The sequence below is a fragment of the Hemitrygon akajei genome, chromosome 4 (assembly GCF_048418815.1).
Source record: "Hemitrygon akajei chromosome 4, sHemAka1.3, whole genome shotgun sequence".
Taxonomy (NCBI): Eukaryota; Metazoa; Chordata; class Chondrichthyes; order Myliobatiformes; family Dasyatidae; genus Hemitrygon; species Hemitrygon akajei.
The window spans coordinates 18,468,585-18,494,995 of NC_133127.1; the positions used below are offsets into that span (position 1 = coordinate 18,468,585).

The 26,411-nt window shown below is 43.7% G+C and overlaps 1 protein-coding gene across 4 annotated transcripts in view; it reads right to left on the reverse strand.

The window, feature by feature from the left end:
* Positions 1 to 26,411, reverse strand: part of slc4a11 (solute carrier family 4 member 11) — a 303,412-nt gene that overhangs the window by 85,839 nt on the left and 191,162 nt on the right. For all 4 annotated transcript variants that reach the window (XM_073042123.1, XM_073042124.1, XM_073042122.1 and 1 more), the window contains 4 exons: positions 22,504 to 22,741; positions 19,060 to 19,141; positions 13,834 to 13,957; positions 2,797 to 3,000 (listed from right to left, as the gene is read on the reverse strand). In XM_073042123.1, coding sequence (XP_072898224.1) covers positions 2,797 to 3,000; positions 13,834 to 13,957; positions 19,060 to 19,141; positions 22,504 to 22,741 — 648 coding nt within the window. The remainder of the gene's footprint in view (positions 1 to 2,796; positions 3,001 to 13,833; positions 13,958 to 19,059; positions 19,142 to 22,503; positions 22,742 to 26,411) is intronic.

Consider the following 26,411-nt stretch of genomic DNA (forward strand, 5'->3'; position numbering starts at 1 on the left):
ATAGTGAATTCAGAGATGTGCCGAAAACTTTAACGTTGAAACAAAGGCGGCGGCAGTATATAGTCCTTGAAGTAATGGATTTCTGGAGTGACACAATCAAACACTTACTGAAATAATGCTGAAGGCAAGGAAAAGCAATGGCTGTGATTGGAACACAGCCCTGGTTTGGGCCCTGATGGCAAAGAAAACCATGCACAATGCACATGGCTATAGCCCATATCAATCAGCATTCGGCCAGAATCCAAACCTTCCCTCTGTACTGGTTGACAGGCCACCTGCTCTAGAGGGCACTACGAGGAAGAGTGGCTTGGGGGACATATTTCAGCACTGCGTGCATCAAGGAAGGCTTTTACTGAAGCAGAGGGTTCAGGAGAGAATCTGAAGAGCACAGAGAACATAGGTCCTACAAATGACAAATATGGCACAGGGCACTAAGATCATTACAAAAGAGCAAGACTGTACAGAATGGAAAGGTCCTGGAGTTGTCACTGGTTGTGGTATTTGTGAGACATGGAGGTACATATGTGAGAGTGCATCATTCCAGACTATGTACGTAAAGCACGAACCGAAGACCAACAGAACTCCGTGGTGAATGATACAAAAGGTGAAAAGCATTTACCTGGTACACTGTCACATAGCACAGACAGCAAGGAGGAGAGTGGGGCTAAGGACCCAGCAGAGTTGCTCAGCAGTGGCACAGACAGTGCAGAAGAGAGTGCAATTGAGAACTCCACAGAGTTGCCTGAACAGAAATCATCACAAGTGCAAAGACAACATGAAAGTTTCAGTCTTAAAACAGGACAAACTGAAATTTGTACAATAAAACACTGGCATCTCATACAAAGCTGAAGTCTTAGGCAAAGCCACTGGAAGAAACAAAAGTTGGTACAAGTTGTATTACATAGAACCAGTTGCGGTCGCTGGCACTGCAGACAGACTTCATATTGAACCAAGTATAGATAAGGCTGGACTATCCGAGAAATACAAGATCAACATGACCTAGTAACTAAGGAGGTCTCAGTTGAATCTGCAAAACAGGATGAAAACAGAAGTTGGAGAAGGAGTTGAGTTATACAGCTCTTGTTAAATGTACACGCAATTCAACTCTTTGAGTGATTATGCAGAAAGTTTGAAGTTAATAACTCATCTCCTTCTACCTTAGACCACAAACTTATCAATCACCCCTGGTGTGGACCACTTCTGGAGGTCCAAGACGCCAACTTCTACAAAGAAGGGATCCGTATGCTCCATGACCGCTGGATGTTTGCGAAGAAGTGTTTCAGGATGTATATTATATACATTTCTCTGACATTAAGTGTACCTTTTGAAACCTATTGAAAAGAGTAAATAGTCTGTGGGTCATTTTTTAAGCAGCACTGTAACAGGCCCTTCTGGCCCAATGAGTCCACGCCGCCCAATTACACTTATCATCATCATCTGCCATCTGTTGACCATGATCCTCCTTGGCAAATTTTTCTACAGTAGTGATTTGCCATTGCCTTCTCCTGAGCAGTGGCTTTACAAAACTCCTCAGAGATTGGCTGCTAACGTCAGTGGTCGCATAACCGGGACTTGTGTTATGCACCGGCTGCTCATACGAGCGTCCACCACCTGCTCCCAAGGGGGAGGCGGGGTTGCCACATAGGTGCTACGCCTTGCTCAGTGGTGACCCACAGGCTAGCAGAGGGAAAGAGCGCCTTACATCTCCTTTGGTAAGGAGTTATCACCACCATGCCAATCTCAATTACACCAAGCAAGTAACCTACTAACCCATGTCTCTTTGGAATGTGGGAGGAAACCAGTGCACTTGGAGGAAGTCCACGTGGGAATTGAACCTCCGTCACAGGCACTGTGATAGCATTACTCTAGCTGACCCGAAATTCTGCTGGAGTTCTACCAGCGGATTGTTTTATTGTTTCTGGAACAGTTCTTCAGCCCTGGATGTACCAAAGCATCCTAATCAATTTTCAACACAACTTACACAAATTCTAGTACTGTCAACCCTCCTTATCCGTGGGGGATTGGTTCCGAGACCCCCCTGCAGATACCAAAAATCGCGGATGCTCAAGTCCCTTATTTAACCTGGCTCAGTGCAGTGGTCTTTAGGACCCAGCGGAACCCCAGACTTTATGTAACATGCTCAGTGCGGTGGACATTAGGATCCGGCGGTGCAGCTCTGAATCCGCAGTGTTTCTGTTCACGAAAATAATCACGATCACGATTGAAAGTAAGGTGGAAGTAATGAAGAGATCGGAAAGAGGTGAAACACCATCGGTCATTGGAAAAGCGTTAGGCTACAGTCGGTCAACGATCGGAACAATTTTAATGGAGCATGTGAAAGGCCCTGCCCCGATGAAAGCTACAATTATTACTAAGCAACGCAGTGGTTTAATTATTGAAAATACATATGTTTCTTAAGTGTTTTATATGCATAGAAAGGTAAAATATATACTATATACTAAGAAAAACGTTCGACTAACTGACGCTAAATAATACCGGATGTACCTGTTCCGACTTCAAATCTGACTTAAAGACAGACTCAGGAATGGAACTCATTCATAACTTGGGGACTGCCTGCACTTTTAAGTCATTTCTAGATTACTTATAATACCTAATACAATGTAAATACTATGAAAGTAGTTGTTATACTGTATTGTTTAGGGAATAATGACAAGAAAAAATAGTTTGTATATGGTCAAATAACGAGTGCTGGAGAGAGAACTTCTGGGTTTTCCCGATCCATGGTTGGTTGAAACCGCGCATGCGGAATCCATGGATAAGGAGGGCCGACTGTACCTGAGATCGGTCATTTTGCTTCTCCTTTGAATCCTTTGTATTGCTCGGCTCCCTGTGGATGACAGTTAGAAGGTGTCGCTGAAGAATTAGAGTCTCTTTAAATTCCTCTTTTGTTTTAACTTCTGAGAGTTTCTGACGGAAGTTCATGTCAGCAAACATTGTGGCAAAGGTCCTTCCAACTTCAATGGCTGTCTTTGTGCTTTTCTGTCATGGGGAACAGAAAGATCTAATTAATCAATGGGCAGATGAAAAAGAACAAAGAGCAAATGCAGAATAAAGTCTGATGCAAGTATAGCTGCAGGAAGCTGATGAACATCATCTGTGATGACCTATCCTGGGTCCAAGGAAGGTATGACAGTGGCTATACTTTATTAGGAGTTTGAGCAGACTCGGTGCAGCACCAAAACCTCTAGCAAGTTTCTACAAATACACCGTGGAGAGCATTCCACCTGGATGCATCGGCATCTGGTGTGGAGGGGCCACTGCGATGGATTGGAGAAGTTGCAGAAACTCAGCCAGCCTCATCACGGGCAATAACCTCCCCAGCATCGAGGAGATCTTTAAAAGGCGGTGCCTCAAAAAGGGAGCAGTTGTCATTAGGGATTCCCACCACTCAGGACATGCCCATTTCTCATTGCGACTATCGAGGAGGTACAGGAGCCTGAAGACACACACTTAGCTTCTGAATAAACAATGAACCTATGTACACCACCTCACTGTTTTTCATTTTTTGCTCCCTTTGTGTACTACTTAGTTATATATATATATTTATTGTATTTTTTAAATTATGTATTGCACTGTACAGCTGGTGCCAAACAACAAATTTCATGATATGCCAGTGATATTAAAGCTGATTCCGAAGGGAGAGGATTTCAGAATAGTAATAACACGCGCCTACGCAACCACTCAGCAGCACATTCACTTTACAGAAACTAGCCACTCCTACATGGGAAAAAAAAGATTAATTTTCCTCTTTTTTTTCTTGAAGGAAAAGAAGATTTTAAAAAATTAAAGAAAGAAAACATTGAAAAACTATCTAGCCTCATCTCCAAGGGCTCTGTCTGCACTTCTCATTGCCTCCGCCAAACAAAAATTCAAACACCCCACCCATGTGGACATTCTCTCCCCTCACACCGGGTGGAAGATACAAAAGCCTGAAAGCTTGTCCAATCAGGCTGAAGGACAGGTTCTATTCCACTGTTATCAGACTCTTGAGTGGTTCACTAGTACAATAAGATGGACTCTTGACCTCATAGTCTACCTTGTTAGGATTTTGCACCTTTTTTGTTCATTTGCACTGCACGTTCTCTGTGGCTGTTACACTTTATTCTGCATTGTTATTGTCTACCTTGTTCTACCTCAGTTCACCGTGGAATGATTTGAACTGCATGAACAGTATGGAAGACAAGCTTCCCACCGCATCTGGGTACACATGACAATAAACCAATTCCTTTCCCGTACCATCGGTACAGGTTGCTGCTTGCCCAATCGTATCCGTATTCGACGGAAGACACATTGGGTTGCAGAAGGAGTGACACAGGCCAAATACACCTGAGCCTATTTGGAAACTACCCATCAACACTCTCTCTCTAATTCTGACAGTTTTAGTGAGCATAATTAAAAGCTCACCAACCACAGTTTATATCACTGCAGCCGATCGTAGGCCACAGCCCCAGATCAGCTGAGAGCCAGGCAAACCTCAGAGTGGTGAGCAAACCACACAGAGCAGTGAGCTGAACCTTGCCTCCAGCCCTCACGCCCTCACCATTTCAATCTGGCCCAACCTATCCTTATGCACCTTGTCCCCACGGCGGCTACGTAATAATTCAAAATTAATGGTGATTAAAAAAGGCTTCAGATGGTGGAGCAAATCACACTTTCTGAAGAGTTCTGAGTCAGGCAGCATACGTGCAGGCAAAGGGTTAGGCTGTGTTTTGGATTAAGACTCTGCAAGGATGGAGAAGAGAGTTAACCAGTACGAGGGAGGGGTTGCCAGGCAATAGGCGGCACCAGGTGAGGAGAGAGATCGTGGGCAGGTGGAGGCAGGAGGGTGAAGGGTGGGGGAGGGGGAGTGGAGTCGAGAGACGAGGCTAGTGAGTGATAGGTAGAGACAGGCGAAGATGGCCATCAGCTTATGAGGGCACTAGAGAGTGAGAAAGCAAAGCAGATTTGCAACTATACTGTGGCAACAGGCCCTTCAGCCCAACAGGTCTGTGCTAACCATCAAGCAGCATTTACACCAGTCCCACACTTTCCCCTCTCATCCTCTCCCATCCCTCTTGTGCTGCAGATGTACCAGATGTTAAGTGAGGCTGCACCTGGAGTACTGCACACAGTTTCCATTTCCACCCCCTCCATTACAGGAAAAATGTTGTTTAAACTGTAAAGAGCGCGGCCAAACAGATATGCAAGAACGTTGCCAAGACTTGAGGGCCCCAAGCTATCAGGAAAGATTGGGCAAGCTAGAACTGTATTCCCTGGAATGTTGTAGAATGAGGGGTGACCATACAGAGGTGATGAAGGGAATATAGCAGGTGAATACACAGTCTTTGTCCCAGGAATAAAAGAACATAAACCTAGAATGGCATAGGTTTTAGACAGGAGGGGAAAAGACTTAAAAAGGACTGGAGGGGCAACTTCACCATGCAGAGGATGGTGCATATAGGACTAGCTACCAGAGATGGTAGTAGAGATGGGTGTAACAACATTTAAATGTACATACATGGACAGATGATGTTCAAAGAGAAATGTGTCAAACACAGGCTAATGGCAATAGCTGAGATAGGTTTCTTTGCCTATTATTTAGCTGTATAAGATGATGATGGGCATTGATTGGGTGGACAGCCAGAGGCTTTTTCCCAGGGCTGAAATGGCTAACATGAGGGGGCATAGTTTTAAGGTGCTTGGAAGTAGGTACAAAGGGATGTCAGAGGCAAGTTTTTCTACACAGAGAGTGAAGGTGGTGGCAGTGGTGGTGGATAAAATAGGGTTTAAGAGACTCTTAGAGAGGAACTTGAAGCTTAGAAAAATAGAGGGTGATGTGGTAGGGAAATTCTAGGCCGTTTCTAGAGTAGGTTAAATGGTCGGCACAACAATGTGGGCTGAAGGGCCTGTAATGCTCTGTAGATTTCAATGTTCTATAACTTGCGCTACAGGTTGAGTGAGCTAGGGCTTTTCTCTTTGGAGCGAAGGAGGATGAGAAGTCACTCGATAGACATCTACAAGATGAGAGGTATAGATCAATTGGATAGTCAGACTTTCACCCAGGGCAGAAATGGAGAACCCAAGCGAGCACAATTCCTGAAGAGGGCCCGGGTCTGAAACGTTGTCTGTTCACTCTTCTCCATGGATGCTGCCTGACCCACCGAGTTCCTCCAGCATTTTGTGTATTTTGCTTTGGATTTCCAGCATCTGCAGATTTTCTCAAGTTTATAATTTTAAGGTGACTTGAGGAAAGTGTAGGAGGATGGCAGAAGCAAGTTCTTTACATAGAAGGGTGGGTGCTTTGGACAGTGCTGGGGGTGGTAGTAGAGGCAAATACATTAGGGATATTTCAAAAACTCTTAGACAGACAGATGGATGAAAGAAAAATGGAGGGCAATGTAGGAGGGAAGGGTTAGACTGATTTTAGAGTAGGTAATAAGGTCAGCAGGTCATCATGTGCCAAAATTATCTATACTCCACAGCTCTCCCCCCAAAGCCCTCCCCCCCCACCACTGGTTTGCCCAAAACCCATCTACCTGATGGTTAATGTATAGTAGCAGTTCATACACTGTAGGAACATGTTTGGAGGAGATTTAATCAAAGTGTACGAGATCATGACAGATTTAAAAGTTGGCTAAGTGAAATTGCTCCACAAAGGAATGGTTAGTGGACAATGATTGGAAACAATGAGCAAAAGGCATTTGGGTAGAGATGGAGCAGGGAGGGAAATGAAAGGAGAATTTCCTTTTTATTATTAAATAGATTATTAATATTCTATAACTCACTGCCTGAGAGGGTGGTAGAAACATTAGTTATTCAGATCATTGAAAAGGTATTGCAAGCCACTAAAAAATACTCTGTCTTGAGGACTGGGACAGAGAAATTACTCTACAAAACATGGATTCACTGGCCACAAGAGTGACTTCAGACACTACAACCATTTTACCTTATATGGACATGTAGGAAGTATTAAATGGATACATCTTGCTTTACATCCATTTAACATAAAATGGTTGTAGTGTTGTAAGTCACCATTGTGACACAGACAGGTACGCAGATTAGAAACGTTTAGAAGATTATGGACCAGACACTGGTGAATGGCTTGGGTGGGGCATTTTGGTTAACATGGAGCAGATGGGCTGAAGGGCTGTATGACTCATCTTCCTGAGGCATTACCAAGTTTGATGAGATCTTCTCCAACTTCATGATGGAAAAACCTACACAAAGACAACCAAAAGACTTGAGTAGATAGGTTGTGGTCTAAGAGAACAATACTGAGCAAGGGTCACATATGCCTACCCGGATGGGACTCCTACTACATGGTGCAGTCTTAGCCAGTACTGAAACTCAGTCCCTGTAGATCACTACCATTTATTAACCCAGTTTCCTCAAGCTTCTGAAGTGAAATGTGCAGTATTCAGACAGAAGATACAAAAGCTTCAGAACATAAACCGTAGCCTCTACCCTGCTGTTATAAAGGCTCTTAAACAAACCTATTTGTCGAGTTCACTGCACTTTCTCTGTAACTGTGGCAATAAATTCTACCTGATTTTTACACCCTTTGTACAACATTTGTACAGGTACTGCCCAGAAGGCAATGGCAAACCTTTTCTGTAGAAAACTTGCCAAGAAGAAACATGGATTACCTATGTCATACGACACAGCACCTAGTAAACGGACGTACAACCTTGATGTATTTATGGATGGATGGATGACATACGAAAGTTTTTCCACTGTATCTTGGTACAGAATAATAAGTACTTTATTGATCCCAAGTGGGAAATTCTTTCATTCCAGCAGCAACATTTAAAAAAAACACTTAGCAGTGAGCAGACTTAACTAATAAAGTACAGAATAATAATATAAACAATAATAATGCACCAATATGCAATAATTTGCAATAATGTGCAGTAATAATGTACAAAATAATAAAACAGAGGCTATTATACTGTGATGTTTGTTCTCATCACAGAGTAACTGTTTTATTGCATTTGGTAGGAAACATTTTATATCACAATCCTTGTGGCAGGGATAGAGGAATGGCTGATAGGCAGGAGACAGCAAGTGGGAATAACGAGGGCCTTTTCTGGTTGGCAACTAGTAATGGTGTTCCTCAGGGTCAGTGTCGGGACCACTACCTTTCATATTGCTTGTCAGTGATGTGGGTAATGGAATTGATGGCTTTGTGGCAAAGTTTGCGGATGATATAGGTGGAGGGGTAGGTAGTGCTGAGGAAGCAATGTGATTGCAGAGGACTTAGACAAGTTGGAAGAATTGGCAAAAAGTGTCAGATTGAACAGTGTTGGGAAATGTATGATGATGTATTTTGGTAAAAGAAACGATAGTGCAGACTATTATCTAAATGGGGAAAAGGTTCCAACATCAGAGGTGCAGAACCTCGCAGAAGGTTAATTTACAGGTTGAATCTGTGTTAAAGGCAGCAAATGCAATGTTGACATTTATTTCAAGAGGAATAGAATGTAAAATCAAGCAGATAATGCTGAGCCTTTACAAGACACTAGTCAGGCTGCACTTGGAGTATTGTCAACAGTTTTGGGCCCCGTATCTCAGAAAGGATGTGTTGTCATTGGAGAGAGCCCAGAGGAGGTTCATGAAGATGATCCCAGGATTGAAGGGGTTAACATATGAAGAGCATTTGGCAGCTTTGGGCCTGTATTCACCGGAATTTAGAAAAATGCGGGGAGATTTCAAAGAAACCAATCGAATGTTGAAAGGACTCGATAGGCTGGATGTGGAGAGGATGTTTCCTATGTCAAGGGTATCCAGAATTAGAGTGCACAGGTTCAAAATTCAGGGGTGACCTTTTAGGACGGAGGTAAGGAGGAATCTTTTTAGCGAGAGAGTAGGCAACCTGTGGAATGCTCTGCCACAGATTGTGGTGGAGATCAAGTCCATGGGGATATTTAAGGAAGAAGTTGATAGTTTCCTGATTGGTCAGGGCATCAAAGGATATGGCAATAAGACAGGTGTATGGGGTTGAGTGGGATCGGGGATCAGCCATGATGGAATGTTGGAGGAGGCTCGATGGGCTGAATGGCCTAATTCTGCTCTATGTCTTATGGCCATCATGGACTGTGCATCACCAGCATGCATTTTCAGTGTAAGGAAAGGCACAAGGTCTCCTGGAGACATCTACAGTCCCACCACCGGTATCAGCTTGACCCTATCATCACAAGGCGCAGAGACCTGAACAGTGTCCTTGGCACTCGCAGTTACCACAGTGCAGACTGCAACACAGACCACTCCCTTGTTGTCAGTAGAACGGGGCTAACGCCAAAGAGACTCCATCATCCCAAGCTTAAGGGCCAATCTCCCATCAACGCCTGCTGCACAGCGAACTCTGACAGAGTACAGCAGTTCGCAGACGCCTCCAAAACCACAATGAAGAACAGTTTTTCAGAGAACAGTTCTGGCACGGTACCTCTATTGACTCCAAGTGGTCACAACTCCGTGATGCCATCTACAGCTCATGGAAAAAAGGAGCACAAGAATGCAGACTGGTACAAAGCACACCGAGAAGAAATGGAGCAAGTGACTGAGGCCAAAAGAAAAGCTCTGCTGGCCTACAAGCAAAACCCCGCACCAGCACACGCAACACCCTCAGACCTGCTAGAAACAAGGCGCAGCAAACTCCCCAACATTGTGCAAACAACTACTGGCTGAATTTCTGCAGCAAATTTCTATCAGCTGCCGGCAGCAGGAATGCAAGAGAGATGTATGACGGCATCAAGTCAGCAATAGGCCCTTCAGCCACCAAGACAGCCCCACTGAAGTCGAAAACTGGGGTAGTCACCATGGACCTGGGCAAAGCATCTTAAACATTGGGTAGAGCACTACCTGGACCTGTATGCAACCCGGAACGTGGTGATCGATGCTGCCCTGGAGGCCCTGCCTGGCTTGCCAGTCATAGAGGAGTCTGACGCATTGCCATCCGTGGAGAATCTCAGCAAAGCCATCGGCTGTCTCGTCAGTGGGAAAGATGGAATTCCACCCGAAGGTTTGAAGATTGGGAATACCTTGCTGCATCATCTATACAAGCTTTCACGTCTCTTCCGGGAGAAAGGGCACGTCCCCCAGGACATGCCAAATGCCAAGATTGTCACACTGCACAAAAACAAGGGCAACCATAGTGATCATAACAACGGCCACAGCATCTCTCTCCCTAGTATTGTGGGGAAAGTATTCGGCCACATCGTGACAGGAACTCAGAGCCTTGCATCCACAGTCTACCCAGAGTCCCAGTGCAGGTTCAGAGCTGGTAGGTCTACAGTGGACATGATCTTCTCACTGCATCAGCTGTGGGAGAAGAGTCGAGAGCAGCAGGAGCCACTATGTACAGCCTTCATTGATCTGACCTTGTCAGCTGAAGCGGACTCTTCAAACCCGCTAGTGATTGGCTGCCTCCCAAGACATTCATCATATCCTCTTTCCATAAGGACATGTGCAGCACTGTCTGCTTCAATGGAGCAACTTCTGCTGCTTTTCCAGTCAGCAGCAGAGTGAAACAAATTTGTATCCTGGCACCGACCCTCTCTGGATCTTCTTCTCCGAGCTCCTTCACCATGCTTTCGTAGACTGCGCTGATGGCATCTCCCTTCGCACAAGAGCTGATGGCAAGCTGTCCAACACCACTCGCTTGCGCTCCAAGACCAAAGTTAGGACAGCCCTCATCCGCAAGATGCTCTTTGCAGATGATGCAGCATTGACGTCACAGAGATGGCGGACTCCAGCTTCGACCACGCCTGTAAGGAGTTTGGGTTAACCATCAGTCTGAAGACGACAAACGTCAGGGCCCGGGGAGCAGAATCTCCCCCAAAATGGCAGGCAGTGATTAGTGGGGTACCGCAAGGCTTGGTGCTGGGATCACAGCTATTTACAATATATATTAATGATTTAGATGAAGGGATTAAAAGTAACATTAGCAAATTTGCAGATGACACAAAGCTGGGTAGTAGTGTAAAATATGAGGAGGATGTTAGGATGATGCATGGTAACTTGGACAGGTTGGGTGAGTGGGCAGATGCATGGCAGATGCAGTTTAATGTGGATAAATGTGAGGTTATCCACTTTGGTGGCAAGAACAGGAAGGCAGATTACTATCTGAATGGTGTCAAGTTAGGAAAAGGGGAAGTACAACGAGATCTAGGTGTCCTTGTTCATCAGTCACTGAAAGTAAGCATGCAGGTATAGCAAGCAATGAAGAAAGCTAATGGCATGTTGGTCTTCATAACAAAGGGAGTTGAGTATAGGAGCAAAGAGGTCCTTCTGCAGTTGTACAGGGCCCTGGTGAACCACACCTGGAGTATTATGTTCAGTTTTGGTCTCCAAATTTGAGGAAGGACATTCTTGCTATTGAGGGAGTGCAGCGTAGATTCACAAGGTTAATTCCTGGGATGGCGGGACTGTCATATGTTGAAAGATTGGAGCAACTGGGCTTGTATACACTGGAATTTAGAATGATGAGAGGGGATCTGATTGAAGCATATAAGATTATTAAGGGATTGGACATGCTAGAGGCAGGAAAAATGTTCCCAATGTTGGGGGAGTCCAAAACCAGAGGCCACAGTTTAAGAATAGGGGGTAGGCCTTTTAGAACAGAGTTGAGGAAAAACCTTTTCACCCAGAGAGTTGTGGATCTATGGAATGCTCTGCCTCAGAAGGCAGTGGAGGCCAATTCTCTGGACGCTTTCAAGAAAGAGTTAGATAGAGCTCTTAAAGATAACGGAGTCAAGGGATATGGGGAGAAGGCAGGAACAGGTTACTGATTGTGGATGATCAGCCATGATCACATTGAATGGCAGTGCTGGCTCGAAGGGCCAAATGGCCTACTCCTGCGTCTATTGTAGTTGACTCCCTCACCTATCTTGGATCAACCATCACCAGCTCCCGGTGCCTTGAAGCAGAGGTGTACGGCAGGATTGCCAGAGCAGTAGGCGTCATGGCCAGACTGGACAAGAGAGTATGGAACAACAATCAGCTGACAAAGAAGACCGAGCTGTGTGTGCTCAGCACACTCCTCTACCCCAGCGAGGCTTGCACGCCATACGTCAGACAAGAGAAGAGGCTAAGCTTGTCCCACCTACGCTGCCTCGGGCACACCTTGCACATCCCCTGGCGGGACAGAATCACCAACGCAGAGGTTGAGCAGTAGGCTGACACCTCCCGCATCCATGCACTACTCAGCCACAGATGCCTCAGATGGTTGGGCCATGTCAAACGGACGGATCAGGGACAGATTTCCGAAGGTAAGGTGCATAGCGAGTTGAGTAACCGCCCACAAGGAGGGCCATGCCTCCGCTACAACGCTGCCTGCAAGTGTGTCATGAAGCTGGCAGGCATCAACCACAACACGTGGGAGGAAACAGCTGAAGACCAGACAGCGTGGAGAGCTGCAGTCAAAGGCGGTGTGTGCTGAGACAGCAAGGACCAACATGCTCGGCATCAAGAGAGCCGAAAGAAAACCCAGAGCACCTTCCTCCTTCACCTGCAGCCGTTGTGAAAGAGACTGTCACTCTAGAGTGGGGCTGGACAGCTACTCTAGAAAGTGCAAATACCCCCAAGTTTACAACCCTAAAAACCATCAGAGAAAAGTGTCACGCCATCATCTCTTGAGGCTTACAGATTCTGACAACGACGATAACTTGCCAAGAAAATTTTCAGCCACATCCTTGAATGCCTTCCATGTGATTTTCTCTGGTCCTACTAGAAGTTCTTCATACTGCCTGTCATCGATGACCTGTTTGATTTGTCAACCAACAAGAATGTCTTCCTTAATCTTGGCATCAGTTTTTCTGATTTGAATTATGAATTGAAATAACAAATGCAGGTGATTCCAAAAAAAAAATGGTGCTTGTTAGGGAAATTTCATGGTGATTTTCATGAGCAACAGCCCAAAATCCATAAGATATACCCAAAAAGTATTCAAAAAGCAAAATCTTTGTTGCCCAGTGTAATTGTCTGTCTGACGTTATTACTGACCATGCTGAAGACAAGTGACTACAGCCATGGTAGCTAAAGGAGAACAGCTAGGAATGACAGAACTTCAGAAATTACTTCATGGTACAAAAATGTTTTTAAACCTTCAAGACTGCGAAAGCAGCAAATTCAATGTAAGTCTTCCTTTACCCCCAATAATGCTAAATAGCGTACTTCACAAATACACCTGAATCAGGGTTTAATATCACTGACATGTGTCATCAAATTTGTTTTATGGTAGCAACATAATGTACAACATCTCAAATTACAAGCTATGATAAAAATAATTAATTAATAAATAAATAGGGCGAAGAGGAATAGGAATGCATATGAGTAAGAGAGATTCTGCAGATGCTGGAATCATTATTCAGACTCAGCCTTGCCTTCCCCCTCTCACTCTCCTATAATGACTCAGCCCAAAATGTCCACTGTATTCCCCTCCATAGATGCTGCCTGCCCTGCTGAGCTCCTCCAGCATTTTGTGCGCATTCCTTCACGACTTACTTAGGAAAGTGTGCTTGATACTTTGAACAGAGCAACAGACACAAAATGCATCAGGACTTGATGAAGGGTCTCGACCCGAAACGTTGACTGTTTACACTTTTCTATAGATGCTGCCTGGCCTGCTGAGTTCCTCCAGCATTTTGTCTGTGCAACGTGAATATCAAGCCTCGGTCAACTGAATATTCCTGAAGTATCATAACGAGACCACCTGTGAGATCAGCGTGGTTTACTAAATGCACGCAGGCAAGAAGTTCTCCGTCCTCGATGCTGCTGTGCACCACATGCTATTTTGGCCACCAATCAAAGCATGTACATAAATGTTCAAGTTATTACCATTTTGGCTGGCACCAGGATGAGAATAACGTAACGCACTTCACAGCAATTCTCCCCCCAGTTCTGAGGCCTCTCTAGTCGGCTTATACACACGTGACGATTCTGGAGCGTTGCGACAGTGCACCTGTAGCGGAGGAGGTCAGAATGGGGTGGGGAGAAAAGATTTAGCAAAATGTGAATAATAAACCCAAGAGATTCTGCAGATGCTGGAAACCTTGAGCAATGCGCACAAAACGTTGGAAGAACTCAGCAGGTCAGGGAGCATCTGTGGAGGGGGAGTTCCGCCAACATCTTGTACACATTGCTCAAAAGGTGCAAAGATGGTTTATATATAGGAAAGTACTTTGCCTGAAGCATTTATTCAAGTGCTGTCAAAACCCAGCATCAGCCTCATGCCAAAAGGAAACAAGTTTCCTCACTTGTCCTCAATCGAAAGGACAAAGGAAGAGTTAAAATGAAGGAATGCCACTGGAATTCAATAAACAGAATGAGGTGGAATATCACTGACATACATGACCAACATGTCATGGCATAAAATTTGGTGATTTGTGGTGGCCTTACAGTGCAATACATAAAAACTATAAATTACAATAGGAAATATACAGGCAGTCCCCAGGTTACGAACGAGTTCCGTCTTTAAGACGGAACGAGTACATTTGGTATTATTTAGCATCAGTTAGTCAAATATTTGTCTTAGTATATAGTATATATTTTACCTTTCTATGCATATAAAACACTTGAAACGTATGCATTTCAATAATTAAACCACTGCGTTGCTTAGTAACAATTGTAGCTTTCATCGGGGTAGGACCTTTCACATGCTCCATTTATGCTCACTTTATCCTTTAAAATTGTTCCGATCGTTGACCGACTATAGCCTAATGCTTTTCCAATGACCGATGGCGTTTCTCCTCTTTCCAAACGCTTTATTATTCCCACTTTACTTTCAATCGTGATCGCTTCCCATCAACGGAACAGAAACACTGCCGGCGGCGGGTCCCAACCTCCTCCAGCTCCCGAGGTCCGCTGGGTCCAAAGGACCACTACACTGAATTCCCCAGGTCCCAAAGTCCACCGCACTGAGACAGGTTAAATGGGACAAGTGGGGGCTGTGCTGGGTTTGGGTATTTGATCATCCACAATATTCCACATGGGAATTTAAACTGGAGGTGGCAGTGTTATTTTTTTATAAACGAGGTTGAGTTGCGAGCACAACATCAACTCGGCACGTATGGTACGGGAGTCACTGGATCGACATCAACCCGGCACGGAAGCGGTCTGTCACTGGATCGAACTCGGGCACCTCCATTCTTGAGCCTGGCGCTGATCTCACTGTGCCACCAGCCAACCAGAACTTTGTGGGGGGTGGGGGGGGGGCAGGGGTCAGGGTGAATCTTGCTAAGAAAAATATAAGCCAAATACAAAGTTACACACTCAGCACAGTGTCAACGGCAACAACTTAAAATGGCGGACGGCATTCTCCTTCCTCAGTTCATAAGTACGAGTTGTCCGTAAGTCGGACATTCGTAACTCGGGGACTACCTGTATACAGTATTAAAATTCTGAATCAATTAAGTGGTGCAAAAAGAGGGCAAAAATAGTGAGGTAGTGTTCATGGGTTCATCGTCTATTCAGAAATCTGATGGAGGAGGACAAGAAGTTGTTCCTAAATTGTTGAGTGTGTGTCTCCAGACTCCTGTACCTCCTCCCTTGATAACTGAAGACAGCTCATTGCCATCCACTCGAATAGTTAGGGACAGGCAAACATTGCTGGTCTCAGTGAGGGAGGTCCATATCCCAAACAAGCAAAATTCTAGTCATTGATTACATGGTTATTTCATCTTCATGAGTTTGATCACATTTTTTCCATGAAGTTGCATTGGCTTCAAATGGTTGGCCAATGCAGTGGGATGAGTTATAATTGGCCAAAGACCTCCAATTGTCGGGAGATAGGCGCATAAATAAATTACCTTGAAGATCTTGACCCAGGTTCCATCCTGATCAACTTTCTAAGAGACATGACTGGGATTAAGCTCAACTCAAATACCATCCCTCCCAAATCAGACTCTGAAGAACTTACAATCTTGTTTGATGTAGTAGAAGCTCAGCCAAACCACAGGCAGGAGAATACATCAGCCTACTGTACATCTCAAGAGGAACTCTACCATGGATGGTCCCAAATCCAGCTGTGAAAGGAGGGTTGGGCATTGGGCTAGCAACCTCACCCCTTAAAAACCCAGAGCTACAGAAACACCAACGGAAGCTCCAAAGACCTCATCCCTCAGAGAGGAAGGATGGGTTACTCCTGGGAACAACTTGAAAGACCAGCCAAGCACAGAGGACACTGGCGATTTGCTGTCAGCAACCTATCTCCCAGCAGGGGTGCTAATTGTAAGTATCAACACAAGAGGACAGAAGAATTTAAGTTGATGGGGAGGAGGGTATCTGCAATAAATAAAAGTGTCAAAATTGCTAATCACTCCCAGTTGATCCATATCCCTGTTTAAAATTTTATCTTTCAAATAAAAGTAATGAGTTTCGGGTTTCTTTGAGACATGAGGTTAGGATCTCTGATTTTCAACCAAAGAAATCAGAGGTTTTTTTGTTATAGAAGAGAGAATATGCCAAACAGATGTCTCTGTTCAATGCCTGCATTGTTCCCGAAAAAATCTATAAACGTTAAAAAATATATATATTTACCTATTAAGTGCATCCATATGTGAACCAACAACAAAAGAAAGTGGAAGTGTCACCTACTTAACATGGCCTTGGGCAGATAATGGAAACTGTCACAGGATACACATCACAATGGAGCCAATGATCAGTGGCTGGATAAGTACTTCCAAAGTGTCTCATGATATTAAAAATAACAAGTCCATCTCAATCAGACTGTGCAGATAATCAAATTCAACCTTCAGTTCACAATGCTGCTTCATTATTCTGCCACGAGTTCTAATGAGCTTGCCCACTGACACTCTGCCAGACATTAGAGATGCAATTGGGAAGGAGCCGAGGGCATGTATCGAAGCCCAGACCTACTACAGCCTGTTGACAACATACCAGAGCCAAGCTTCAGCTTTTTAACCCAAAGTGTCAGAATCCATTGGGCATTGATGATGGTATTAGGAGCCCTTCTGGAGAGGGCAAAGTTGTACTCATCCAAAGCCAGTAATAAAAAGAGTCATACAGCACAGAAATGGGCATTTCAGCCTAACTTTAGCCCCCATCATCCAGCACATGCCCTCTTTTCACCATCAAGGAGGTGGTACAGGGACTGGAAGATAACGTTTCAGGAACAGCTTCTTCCCCTCCGCCATCAGATTTCTGAACAGACAATGAACCAACCCAGGGACACCACCTCGTTATTTTGCTCTCTTTTTGCTTTACCTATTTTAATTTGGTTTTATATGCATTTCCTGTAGTAATTTATAGTTTTTATGTATTGCCCCATACTGCTGCCACAAAACAACAAATTTCACCGCTTACAGTATGCAAGTGGCATTAAACCCGATTCCGATTCTGAACCGGTTGACGTGGACCAAGAGTCACAGCTAAGCTAGTCTATTTTGCCAGAGTTTGGTCCACATCCACTAAACTTTTCCTACCTACGTTATGTCCAAACGTCTTTTATATGTCATTAATGTACCTGCCTCAATCACTTCCTCTGGCAGCTCATTCCATACACTCAACACCTTCTGGGTGAAAATATTGCCCCTCGTGTCCCTATTAAATCTCTCCTCTCTCACATTAAACCTGTGCCCTCTAGTTCTTGATTCCGCAATCCCAAGGGGAGAAAAAATACTGTGTGCATTCACCCTATCCATGCCTTTCAGGATTTTATAGATCACCTTTTACTCCTACGCTTCAGCTAATATGGTAGCAGAACTGTTAGTGTGATGCAATTACAGCTTGGGATGATTCGGAGTTCAAAGTCAGTAAGGACTTGCATGTTCTCCCCATGAACCGCAAGGGTTTCCTCCAGGTGCTCTGGTTTCCTCCCATAGTCCACAGGTCTACAGGTTAGTCGGTTAAATGGTCATTGTAGATGGTCAGCTAGTTGAGCTACTGTTAAATAGGTTAGTTTCTGGGCAGTTCAGTTCATTAGACCGGAAGGGCCTGCTCTGCACTGGGTGATGCGGTTCGTTGGGGCAGAAGGGGCTGTTCCATACTGTATCTCTAAATAAATAAACAAGCCCTAGAGAAAATCAAATTGCTCAGGAGTGCACCTGAGATAGAAAAAAGACAATACACAACTTCTTTGATGTAAGAACATAAGAAATAGGAGCAGTAGGCCATCCAGCCCATCGAGCCTGCCCCGCCATTCAATAAGATCATGGTTGTTCTGTCCGTAAACTCAGCTCCATCTACCTGCCGTTTCCCCAGAGCCCTTAATTCCCCTCCTATGTGAAAACCTATCTAACTGTTTCTAAAATATATTTTGTGAAGAAGCCTCAACTGCTACCCTGGGCTGAGAATTCCACAGATTCACCACTCTCTGGGAAAATCAGTGTCTCCTCATCTCCATCCTAAATCCTCTCCCCTGAATCTTGAGGTAATGTCCCCTAGTTCTAGTTTCACCTGCCAATGGAAACAACTTTCCTACTTCTATCTTATCTATCCCTTTCAAAGTTTTGTATGTTTCTATGTCATGTGTGCCCTATCAAATATCTCAGAGATGGTCACGAGCACATTGCTGACCATGGCCAAGATGCATTTACCGAATCTTGGTGCCCCTTGCAGCTCACTTCCCAACTTACCTGTGCAAATGTGAATGGCCCTTGCACTTAAATTAATTAATTTATTTATAAAAACACAAGACATAGGCCACGGTTTTAGGCCATTTTGTATGTTATGTGAATAAAGGGCCTGTTTCAAATAATGACGATGAACACTGCCACTGCATCCTAGGAGTATTCCTTCAACAATGAAACATTAAAGTAAATGGTGCACTCTACACAAGCGAGAACTGAGAATTGACTTTTTCTCTCCCCCCTCTGCGGAGGTTCCAACAGCTACAATTCCAGATTCCTCTCAGATTTAATAGTTCTGCAGTAATCACCTAACACGCTCCAGATGAAATGCTCAGACTTCACAACTCCATTAGAGCCAGACCCATTCAGGAAAGGGATAAAGCACACTTTCCCAGGTTTACCACAACTCTTGATTTCATTTCCAGCCAGAGCCAGTGAGTCATCAACCTTACCTAGACACTCAAGAGGCACTTACAGAAGACAGAGCCAGGACTGCTGGTACTGAACACCCGTTGTGGTCGAAGAAACTCCTTGAATGGTGTCTGATAGGAGGTGCACTGGAATCAAACAGACAATATTTGTTTAATAGAACATTGGTTTCCTCCACAGTTTGCTCAGAATCAGACTTATTATTATTTTGACCGTGTCTGCATGCTTTTCTGCATTTAGTTGCTGCCACTTGATTAGAACCATCCAGAGACAGAGAAGCAGTTTCAGCGACAGGTTACTATCGATGCAATGCTCCTCAGACAGGATGAAGAGGTCAATACTCCCCAATGCCATTAGGCTTTACAATTCTACCGCCAGGACTTAAGAACTTTTTAAAAGCTATTATTAATGCTTTTTGAGATAGTGATTTAGATGTATATCACATTTTTTACTGAGTTAAGTATTGTATGTAATTAGTTTTGCCACAACAAGTGTATGGGACATTGGAAAAAAGTTGAATTTCCCCATGGGGATGAATAAAGTATCTATCTATCTATCTATCTATCTAGAAAGAATTAGTGAGCAGGTGTGCAAGTGTATCTAATAAGGTAGCCAGAGCGCAAGTTAGGAAATAGGAAATGTTCGACTTGATGGGCTGAATGGCCTAAAACTGTGGCCTATGTCTTGTGTTTTATAAATAAATTAATTAATTTAAGTTCAAGAGCCATTCACATTTGCACAGGTAAGTGGGAAAATGAGGTATAAGGGGCACCGAGATTCAGTAAAAGGATCTGGCCACAGTCAGCAATGTGCTCATGACCATCTCTGAGATGTTTGATAGGGCACTTAATGAAAAAAACCGCTCGTTTCCTTATTCTCCCTCCTGCCTCACAACCCACCAAACATGTGCTGGTCTTTTCTACAGCTGCCATGTGTCTTTTATATTTTGTTAATCCTGTCTCTCCCAGTAATGAGCGGTTGCTGGCTCTGGGCCTGTTCTCACTAGTTTGGAAGAATGAGTGGGGGTATCATTGAAATCTGTTGAATATTGAAAAGCCTAGATGGAGTGGATGTGGAGAGAATGTGGGCGAGTCTAGGACCAGAGGGCACAGTGTCAGAATACAAGAATGTCCATTTAGAACAGAGATGAGGAGAAATTTCTGTAGCCAGAGGGTGGTGAATCTGTAGAATTCTTTGCCAAAGACAGTTATAGACACGAAATGATTGGGTATATTTAAAGCAGATGTCAATTGGCTCTTGATCAGTAAGGGTGTCCAAGGTTACACGGAGAAGGTAGGAGGACGGGGTTGAGACAGATGTAAACTAGCCACAATGGAAAGCCAGAGCAGACGTGACAGGCCAAATGGCCTAATTCAGCTCCTATATCATATGGTTTAATGGCATTCATTGTGAACGTTGTAGTTTTGTGATACCAGTTCCGTGGAAGAGAAAAAATATAAATTACAATAATAAATATAGCAAAAAATGACTACTAAGTCATGTAGCGTTCAGGGCCTATACAGGAATCTGATGGCAGAGGGGAAGAAGCTGTTCCTGAAACATTCAGGCTCCTGTACCTAATAATAAGATAGTACACGCCTACAGCATTATATATTGGCGAGGCAGGAGGAGAAGAGAAGCAGGAAGCAACACACAAACTGAGACGAACTTGGAGCCAAGGCTCAAAAAGCATCAGACTGGAGACATGAAGTGGTGGAATGAGGAGGAGATTCTGAGATTAAACAACATTCTGCCACTCAAACCTGCTCTGCCATTTAACAAAATCATGACTGATCTGAGAGGGTAAAGAAAGACCCTGTTACATCTACAGCACAATCTTCCACTTCAGCCATCAATCAACACTGACAAGATCACACACTGCAATTCCTTGGTAGCCTTTCCCAGTTTTTCCAACATCTTATTTGTTTCTCCAGATTCCAGCATCTGCCATTTCATGCCTATACCCACCGAAGATCAATAAAGCATCAATAAAATTAGTAAGACAAAAAAACAATCTGCAAAGGGAAACACCAAACAAATTTAGAATTTTTCATCATTCAAAAATGACTGCTACCTGGGAAATAATCATTGACTCCAGCACAACAGTGGGACTCTTTTGTTCTCGAGAGCCAGCTGTGCCCAGATTTTCTCTGCTTTATGCTTCAAAAGTTATTAATCAGTTGAAAAGCCAATCAGGAAACTAGGGGCTACTAAGAATAAGGAGTTTATAGAGAAAGTATGATAAATGAAGAAATTATTGGCACTAAAGGCCAATCTATGTAAATTACTAATTAAATGTTCAACTAAACTAATCCCTTTGGCTGACACAATGTCTATGTCTTTCCACTTCCTGCACATTTGTGTGCCCGAGAGCCTCTTGAACTTTTCCAGCATAATTGCCTCCTCCACTATTCCCATGCAACTCATTCCAGGCACCCAACTACGTTGGGAAAAATTTGCTTCACATCTTAACCCCTCTCACCTTAAATGCATACTTTCTGGTGTTAGGTTTATTAACCCTTGGGAAAAGGTTCCATCTGTCTGCTCTGTCTATGCCTCTCATAATCTTACAAATCTCTATCAGATCTCCGCTGCTCCAGAGAAAGCAGCCCGTCAGTCGTTCTAGCACATACTCTCTCATCAAGGCAGCGTTAAAGAAAAACTCAGAGAGGGCAATGGCACAGAAGCAGGCCTCTATTACTCAACATAGTCCCATCAACCCTAGCCCCCATGCCCCTCCCATCCAGGTACTTAAATATTGCAATCAAACACTCATCCACAAGTTTCGCTGGCACTCTTCCCAAAGCCTCCACACCCTTTCTATAATGTGGTGACCAGAACTGAATGCAGTACTCAAGATGCTGCCTAGCCAGAGTTTTATAAAGCTGCAACATAACGTCCTGACTCCTGAACTCAATGCTTCAACAAATAATGGCAAGCACGCCATTCATCTTCACTACCACTATATCAACAGTTTTCAGAGAGCTATGATCTTAAATCCCATGCTCCATCTGCATATCAATCTCTTTCCATTAACAATGAACTGCTCTTTACGTTTGAATGCCCAACGTGGAACACTTCTCATTTGATAAACACAAGAATTCTGCAGGAAATCCTGAGGAACATACACAAAATGCTGGAGCAACTCTACAGGTGAGGCAGCCTCTACGAAGAGGAATAAAGAATCGAAGTTTTAGGCTGAAACCCTTCATCAGGAAGGGTCCTGATGAAGGAACTCGGCCCAAAATGTCAACTGTATATTCTCCACAGATGCTGCCTGACCTGCTGAGTTCCTCCAGCATTTTGTTTGTGTTATTCTTCACATTCCGCCATGTCAAACTCCGCTAAGAGCCAACACGTCGCTCAATACAAACTCCATTAACAGAATGAAAATCAGTTTATTATCATGGACATACACGTTGTGAAATTTGTTGTTTCGCAGCAGCCGTACCGCGCATTACATTTAAAAATACTGTAAATTACAAATTACCATTTGCATTGGCGTCCTGAGAAGTGCTTGAATCAGTGAATAAACTGCCCATCACTTCGTCCAGGTTGCATCTGGGCTCCACGTTATCAGATTCCTTCATAATGTGCTTGAGCATCTCTCGTAGAACATCGTCGAGCGACAGGGTTGACACGTCCAGCAAGATTCCAGCCTTTGCGAGGAAACCGTCCAGGTCCTTGTGCGCTCGCACCTCTTCCTCAAAGTTCTTCAACTTCAGGTACTGTGCGAGAAGACAAAGCACAAACTCTCAGAAAAGCTGTCAAAGATCCCAGGTTTAAGGTTCAGGACTGTTTATTTTCATTCTTCAGTAGACAAGTGTAAAGGAGACCAAAATGATTGTTAGCCCAGATGTGATGCAACATGAAAAACTCAATAAGCACAAATAATACAATTTTTTTAAAAAAACAAGTCAATAAATATAAAAGCAACCCATAAAACACAATGTACAAATAACTGTTTGAGTGGGTCCATATGTACACAAGATTAGCTTCTATACATAGACTGATCATATGTTCATAAAGTGATGCTAGATGCAGGTCTGCCAGGAAATGGTGAAGTCAACTTCCAAGAGGAGCGCAACCCAGTCATGGTTTGGAGGCTCGTGTGCCTCAATGACCTGGAGAGCTATGCTGGATGGAGTCGGGGCCTAATGCTCTTGGCAATGTCACCCATGCCAAACAGGTCAAAGGGTAGAGGCCAGACTAAGAGTGATGCACCGATCCTCCAGGTTCAAAGGATCAGCTCAGGGCTGACAACCCTGACTGGTAAAACAAAACTTGTGGAAACAGCAATGAGGAATCCTTCACTTCTGTGTGCGATGGTATTCCTGAGTCTCCACCTGAGACTTGCGTGACTGACAGTAGTGAAAACCAGGAGGAAGTTACTGACACGATGAAAGAAGCCGTGAACGCCGCCGGAGATGGAGGACCTTCATTGCTGCCCTAAAGGCTAATTGGTGCTACCTCACTCCATTTACATAGAACTTCGGTGACGTGGCACTCAGAGCATTGTACACATTTATTGTGAGCGCGAAAAGCTTATGGGGGTGGCCCTGTGCTATCATGCACATATTTGGCATGCATGCTATAAGCTCGCCACTCCCGAAGAGAATGAAAGGACGTGGACATTGTGTAGGCAGAAGGAATCAGTTTAGTTAGGCATTTAATTATCCATTTACACTCAGTGGCCAATTTAATAGGTACCGTGCACTTACTCGTAATGCAAATATCTAATCAGCCAATCATGTGGCAGCAACTCAATGCATAAAAGTATGCAGACGTGGAGTTCCTCCAGCATTTTGTGTGTGTCATCAGGATGCTGCCTGGATTTGGAAGACTTTACTATGAGGAGAGGTTGGATAGGCTCACTTTATTCTCATTGGGTCAAGGCTGACAGGTGACCTTGAGATTAACAAAACACAAAAGGATCACATACAGTGGATTCCGATTAATTGAGCCATCAGTTAATCGGGGCAGCTGCTCATTTGAGACAACACTTAAAGGACGAAAACTAATCAGGAAAATTGCTGGCAGTCCCTTCATTTATTTGGGACACAATGCCACTTAATAGGGGATTGTTACCAAACATGTTCCAATGAGCATCAGTTGAGCGTACTTGCATGACTTAGACATTACACACACTTAGAGCGAACAGTTTTCAAATAGCATCATTTGTGTGTGTTGTCTTTTAAAAGCAGTGATTTTAGCTGGTGAGAAACAAGCATTTAGATCATTCAGAACTGTTTTGCTTACTGTGGCTTCAAGCATTCAGGCTTGCAGGCATCAGAAACGGCCGAGGTGAAAAGAAAATGATTTCACTACTTAAACAAAAATCCTCATAGAGGGGTCTGGAGTGGGGAGAGTGAGCAGTTTCAAGTCCCCGGGTGTCAAGATTTCTGAGGACCTAACCTGGTCCCAACATATCGATGCAGTTATAAAGGCGGCAAGACAGTGACTATACTTCATTAGAATTTGGTTTGTCAACAAATACACTCAAAAACTTCTATAGACGTACCATGGAGAGTATTCTGACAGGCTGTATCACTGTCTGGTATGGAGGGGCTACTACACAGGACCGAAAGAAGCTGTAGCAGGTTGTAAATTTAGACACCTCCATCTTGGGCACTAGCCTACAAAGTACCCAGGACATCTTTAGGGTGCAAACATGAGGAAATCTGCAGATGCTGAAAATCCAAACAACACACACAAAATGCTGCCTGGCCTGCTGTGTTCCACCAGCATTTTGTGCATCTTTAGGGAGTGTTGTCTCAGAAAGGCAGCGTCCATTGTTAAGGACCTCCAGCACCAGGGCATACCGTTTTCTCACTGTTACCATCAGGTAGGAGGTACAGAAGCCTGAAGGCACACACTCAGCGATTCAGGAACAGCTTCTTCCCATCTGCCGTCTGATTCCTAAATGGACATTGAACCCATGAAAACTACCTCACTTTTTTAAGATATATTATTTGTTTTTTGCATGATTTTTAATCTATTCAATATACATATGCTGTAATTGATTTACCTATTTATTTATTATTATTATTTTTTCTTCTATATTATGTATTGCATTGAACTGTTTCTGCTAAGTTAACAAATTTCAGGACACATACCGGTGATAATTAACCTGATTCTGATCCTGAGAACTATTAAGAGTTTGAAGATATCAACACTTATCTTGAATTTGACAATGAAAATGAAGATACGGAGGATGAATATATGTTACCTGCACTAGTTGTCTGTGATGATCTTGTTCATTGTGTATACTGCATGAATTCCACATTGAGAACTACGAGAAACAATTTTATAGTACTGCAATACAATTGGTAGTTTTCCAGTTTGCTCTGTATTTCATTTAAATACACAATTCATGAACTTACAGCATGGTAAGCATAGCGATTGGTGTGACACTATTACCGCTCGGGGCAGAGATCAGAGTTCAATTCCGGCTCCGTCCATAAGGAGTCCCTGTACATCTTCCACGTGGAATGCATGTGTTTTCCCTAAGTGCTCCAGTTTCCCCCGAGATGTACTGGGTAGGTTAACTGGTCATTGTGAATTGCCCCGTGATGAGGTTAGGTTCAGGGTAGTGTTGGGGGTTTGCAGGGGAGCATGGCTCGAAGGGCCAGATGAACCTACTCCGTGCTATATCACTAAATAATTTGCCACTCAGTTTGCCCCTTCTATACCTTTTTAACTATTTCCATGAAACTTTGGCTAATTGGGGCAGCTGCTTCATTAGACCATAATGTACTGGTCCTGATGTGTCCCAATTAAGCAGAATCCACTGCACAGGAAAGTACAGTCTAAGCCTCCACTACAACACCCCCTCTCCACCCCCCCCCCCACCCGCCACCACATTAGGACATGGGCTTGAGCCAAATAGGGAGAAACTTAGGGGAAATCTGAGGGGTATGCTTTTCCACACAGAGAATATTGATTGTTACATGGAATCAACTCCATAAAAGAGAAAAGAGGCAGATACAATTTTAAAAAGATGTTTGAACATGTACTTGGATAGGAAAGGGAAATGGATCTACAGCAGCAAATGGAGTTTAATACTTCAGTAATATTTGAGTAATCTTGTAAATATGTTGTTGATTAAGCATTCTTTGTTGTTTAAATAATTTGCTATGGCCATTTGTACAGAGTACGTGAATTGCTTATGTTCAAAGTCCAAAGTAAAATTTATCAGAGTGCATGCATGTCCCCACGTACAACCCTGAGGTTCTTTTCCTGCGGACATACTTAACAAATCTATAGAAAAGTAACTATAAACTCTTAACATCAGGAACTATAAACTGCAAACAAACTGCAAATGCAGATGCAAATAAATTGTAATAAATAACAAGCATAAAATAGCAATATAACAGAGTTATAATCTTTAAATGAGTG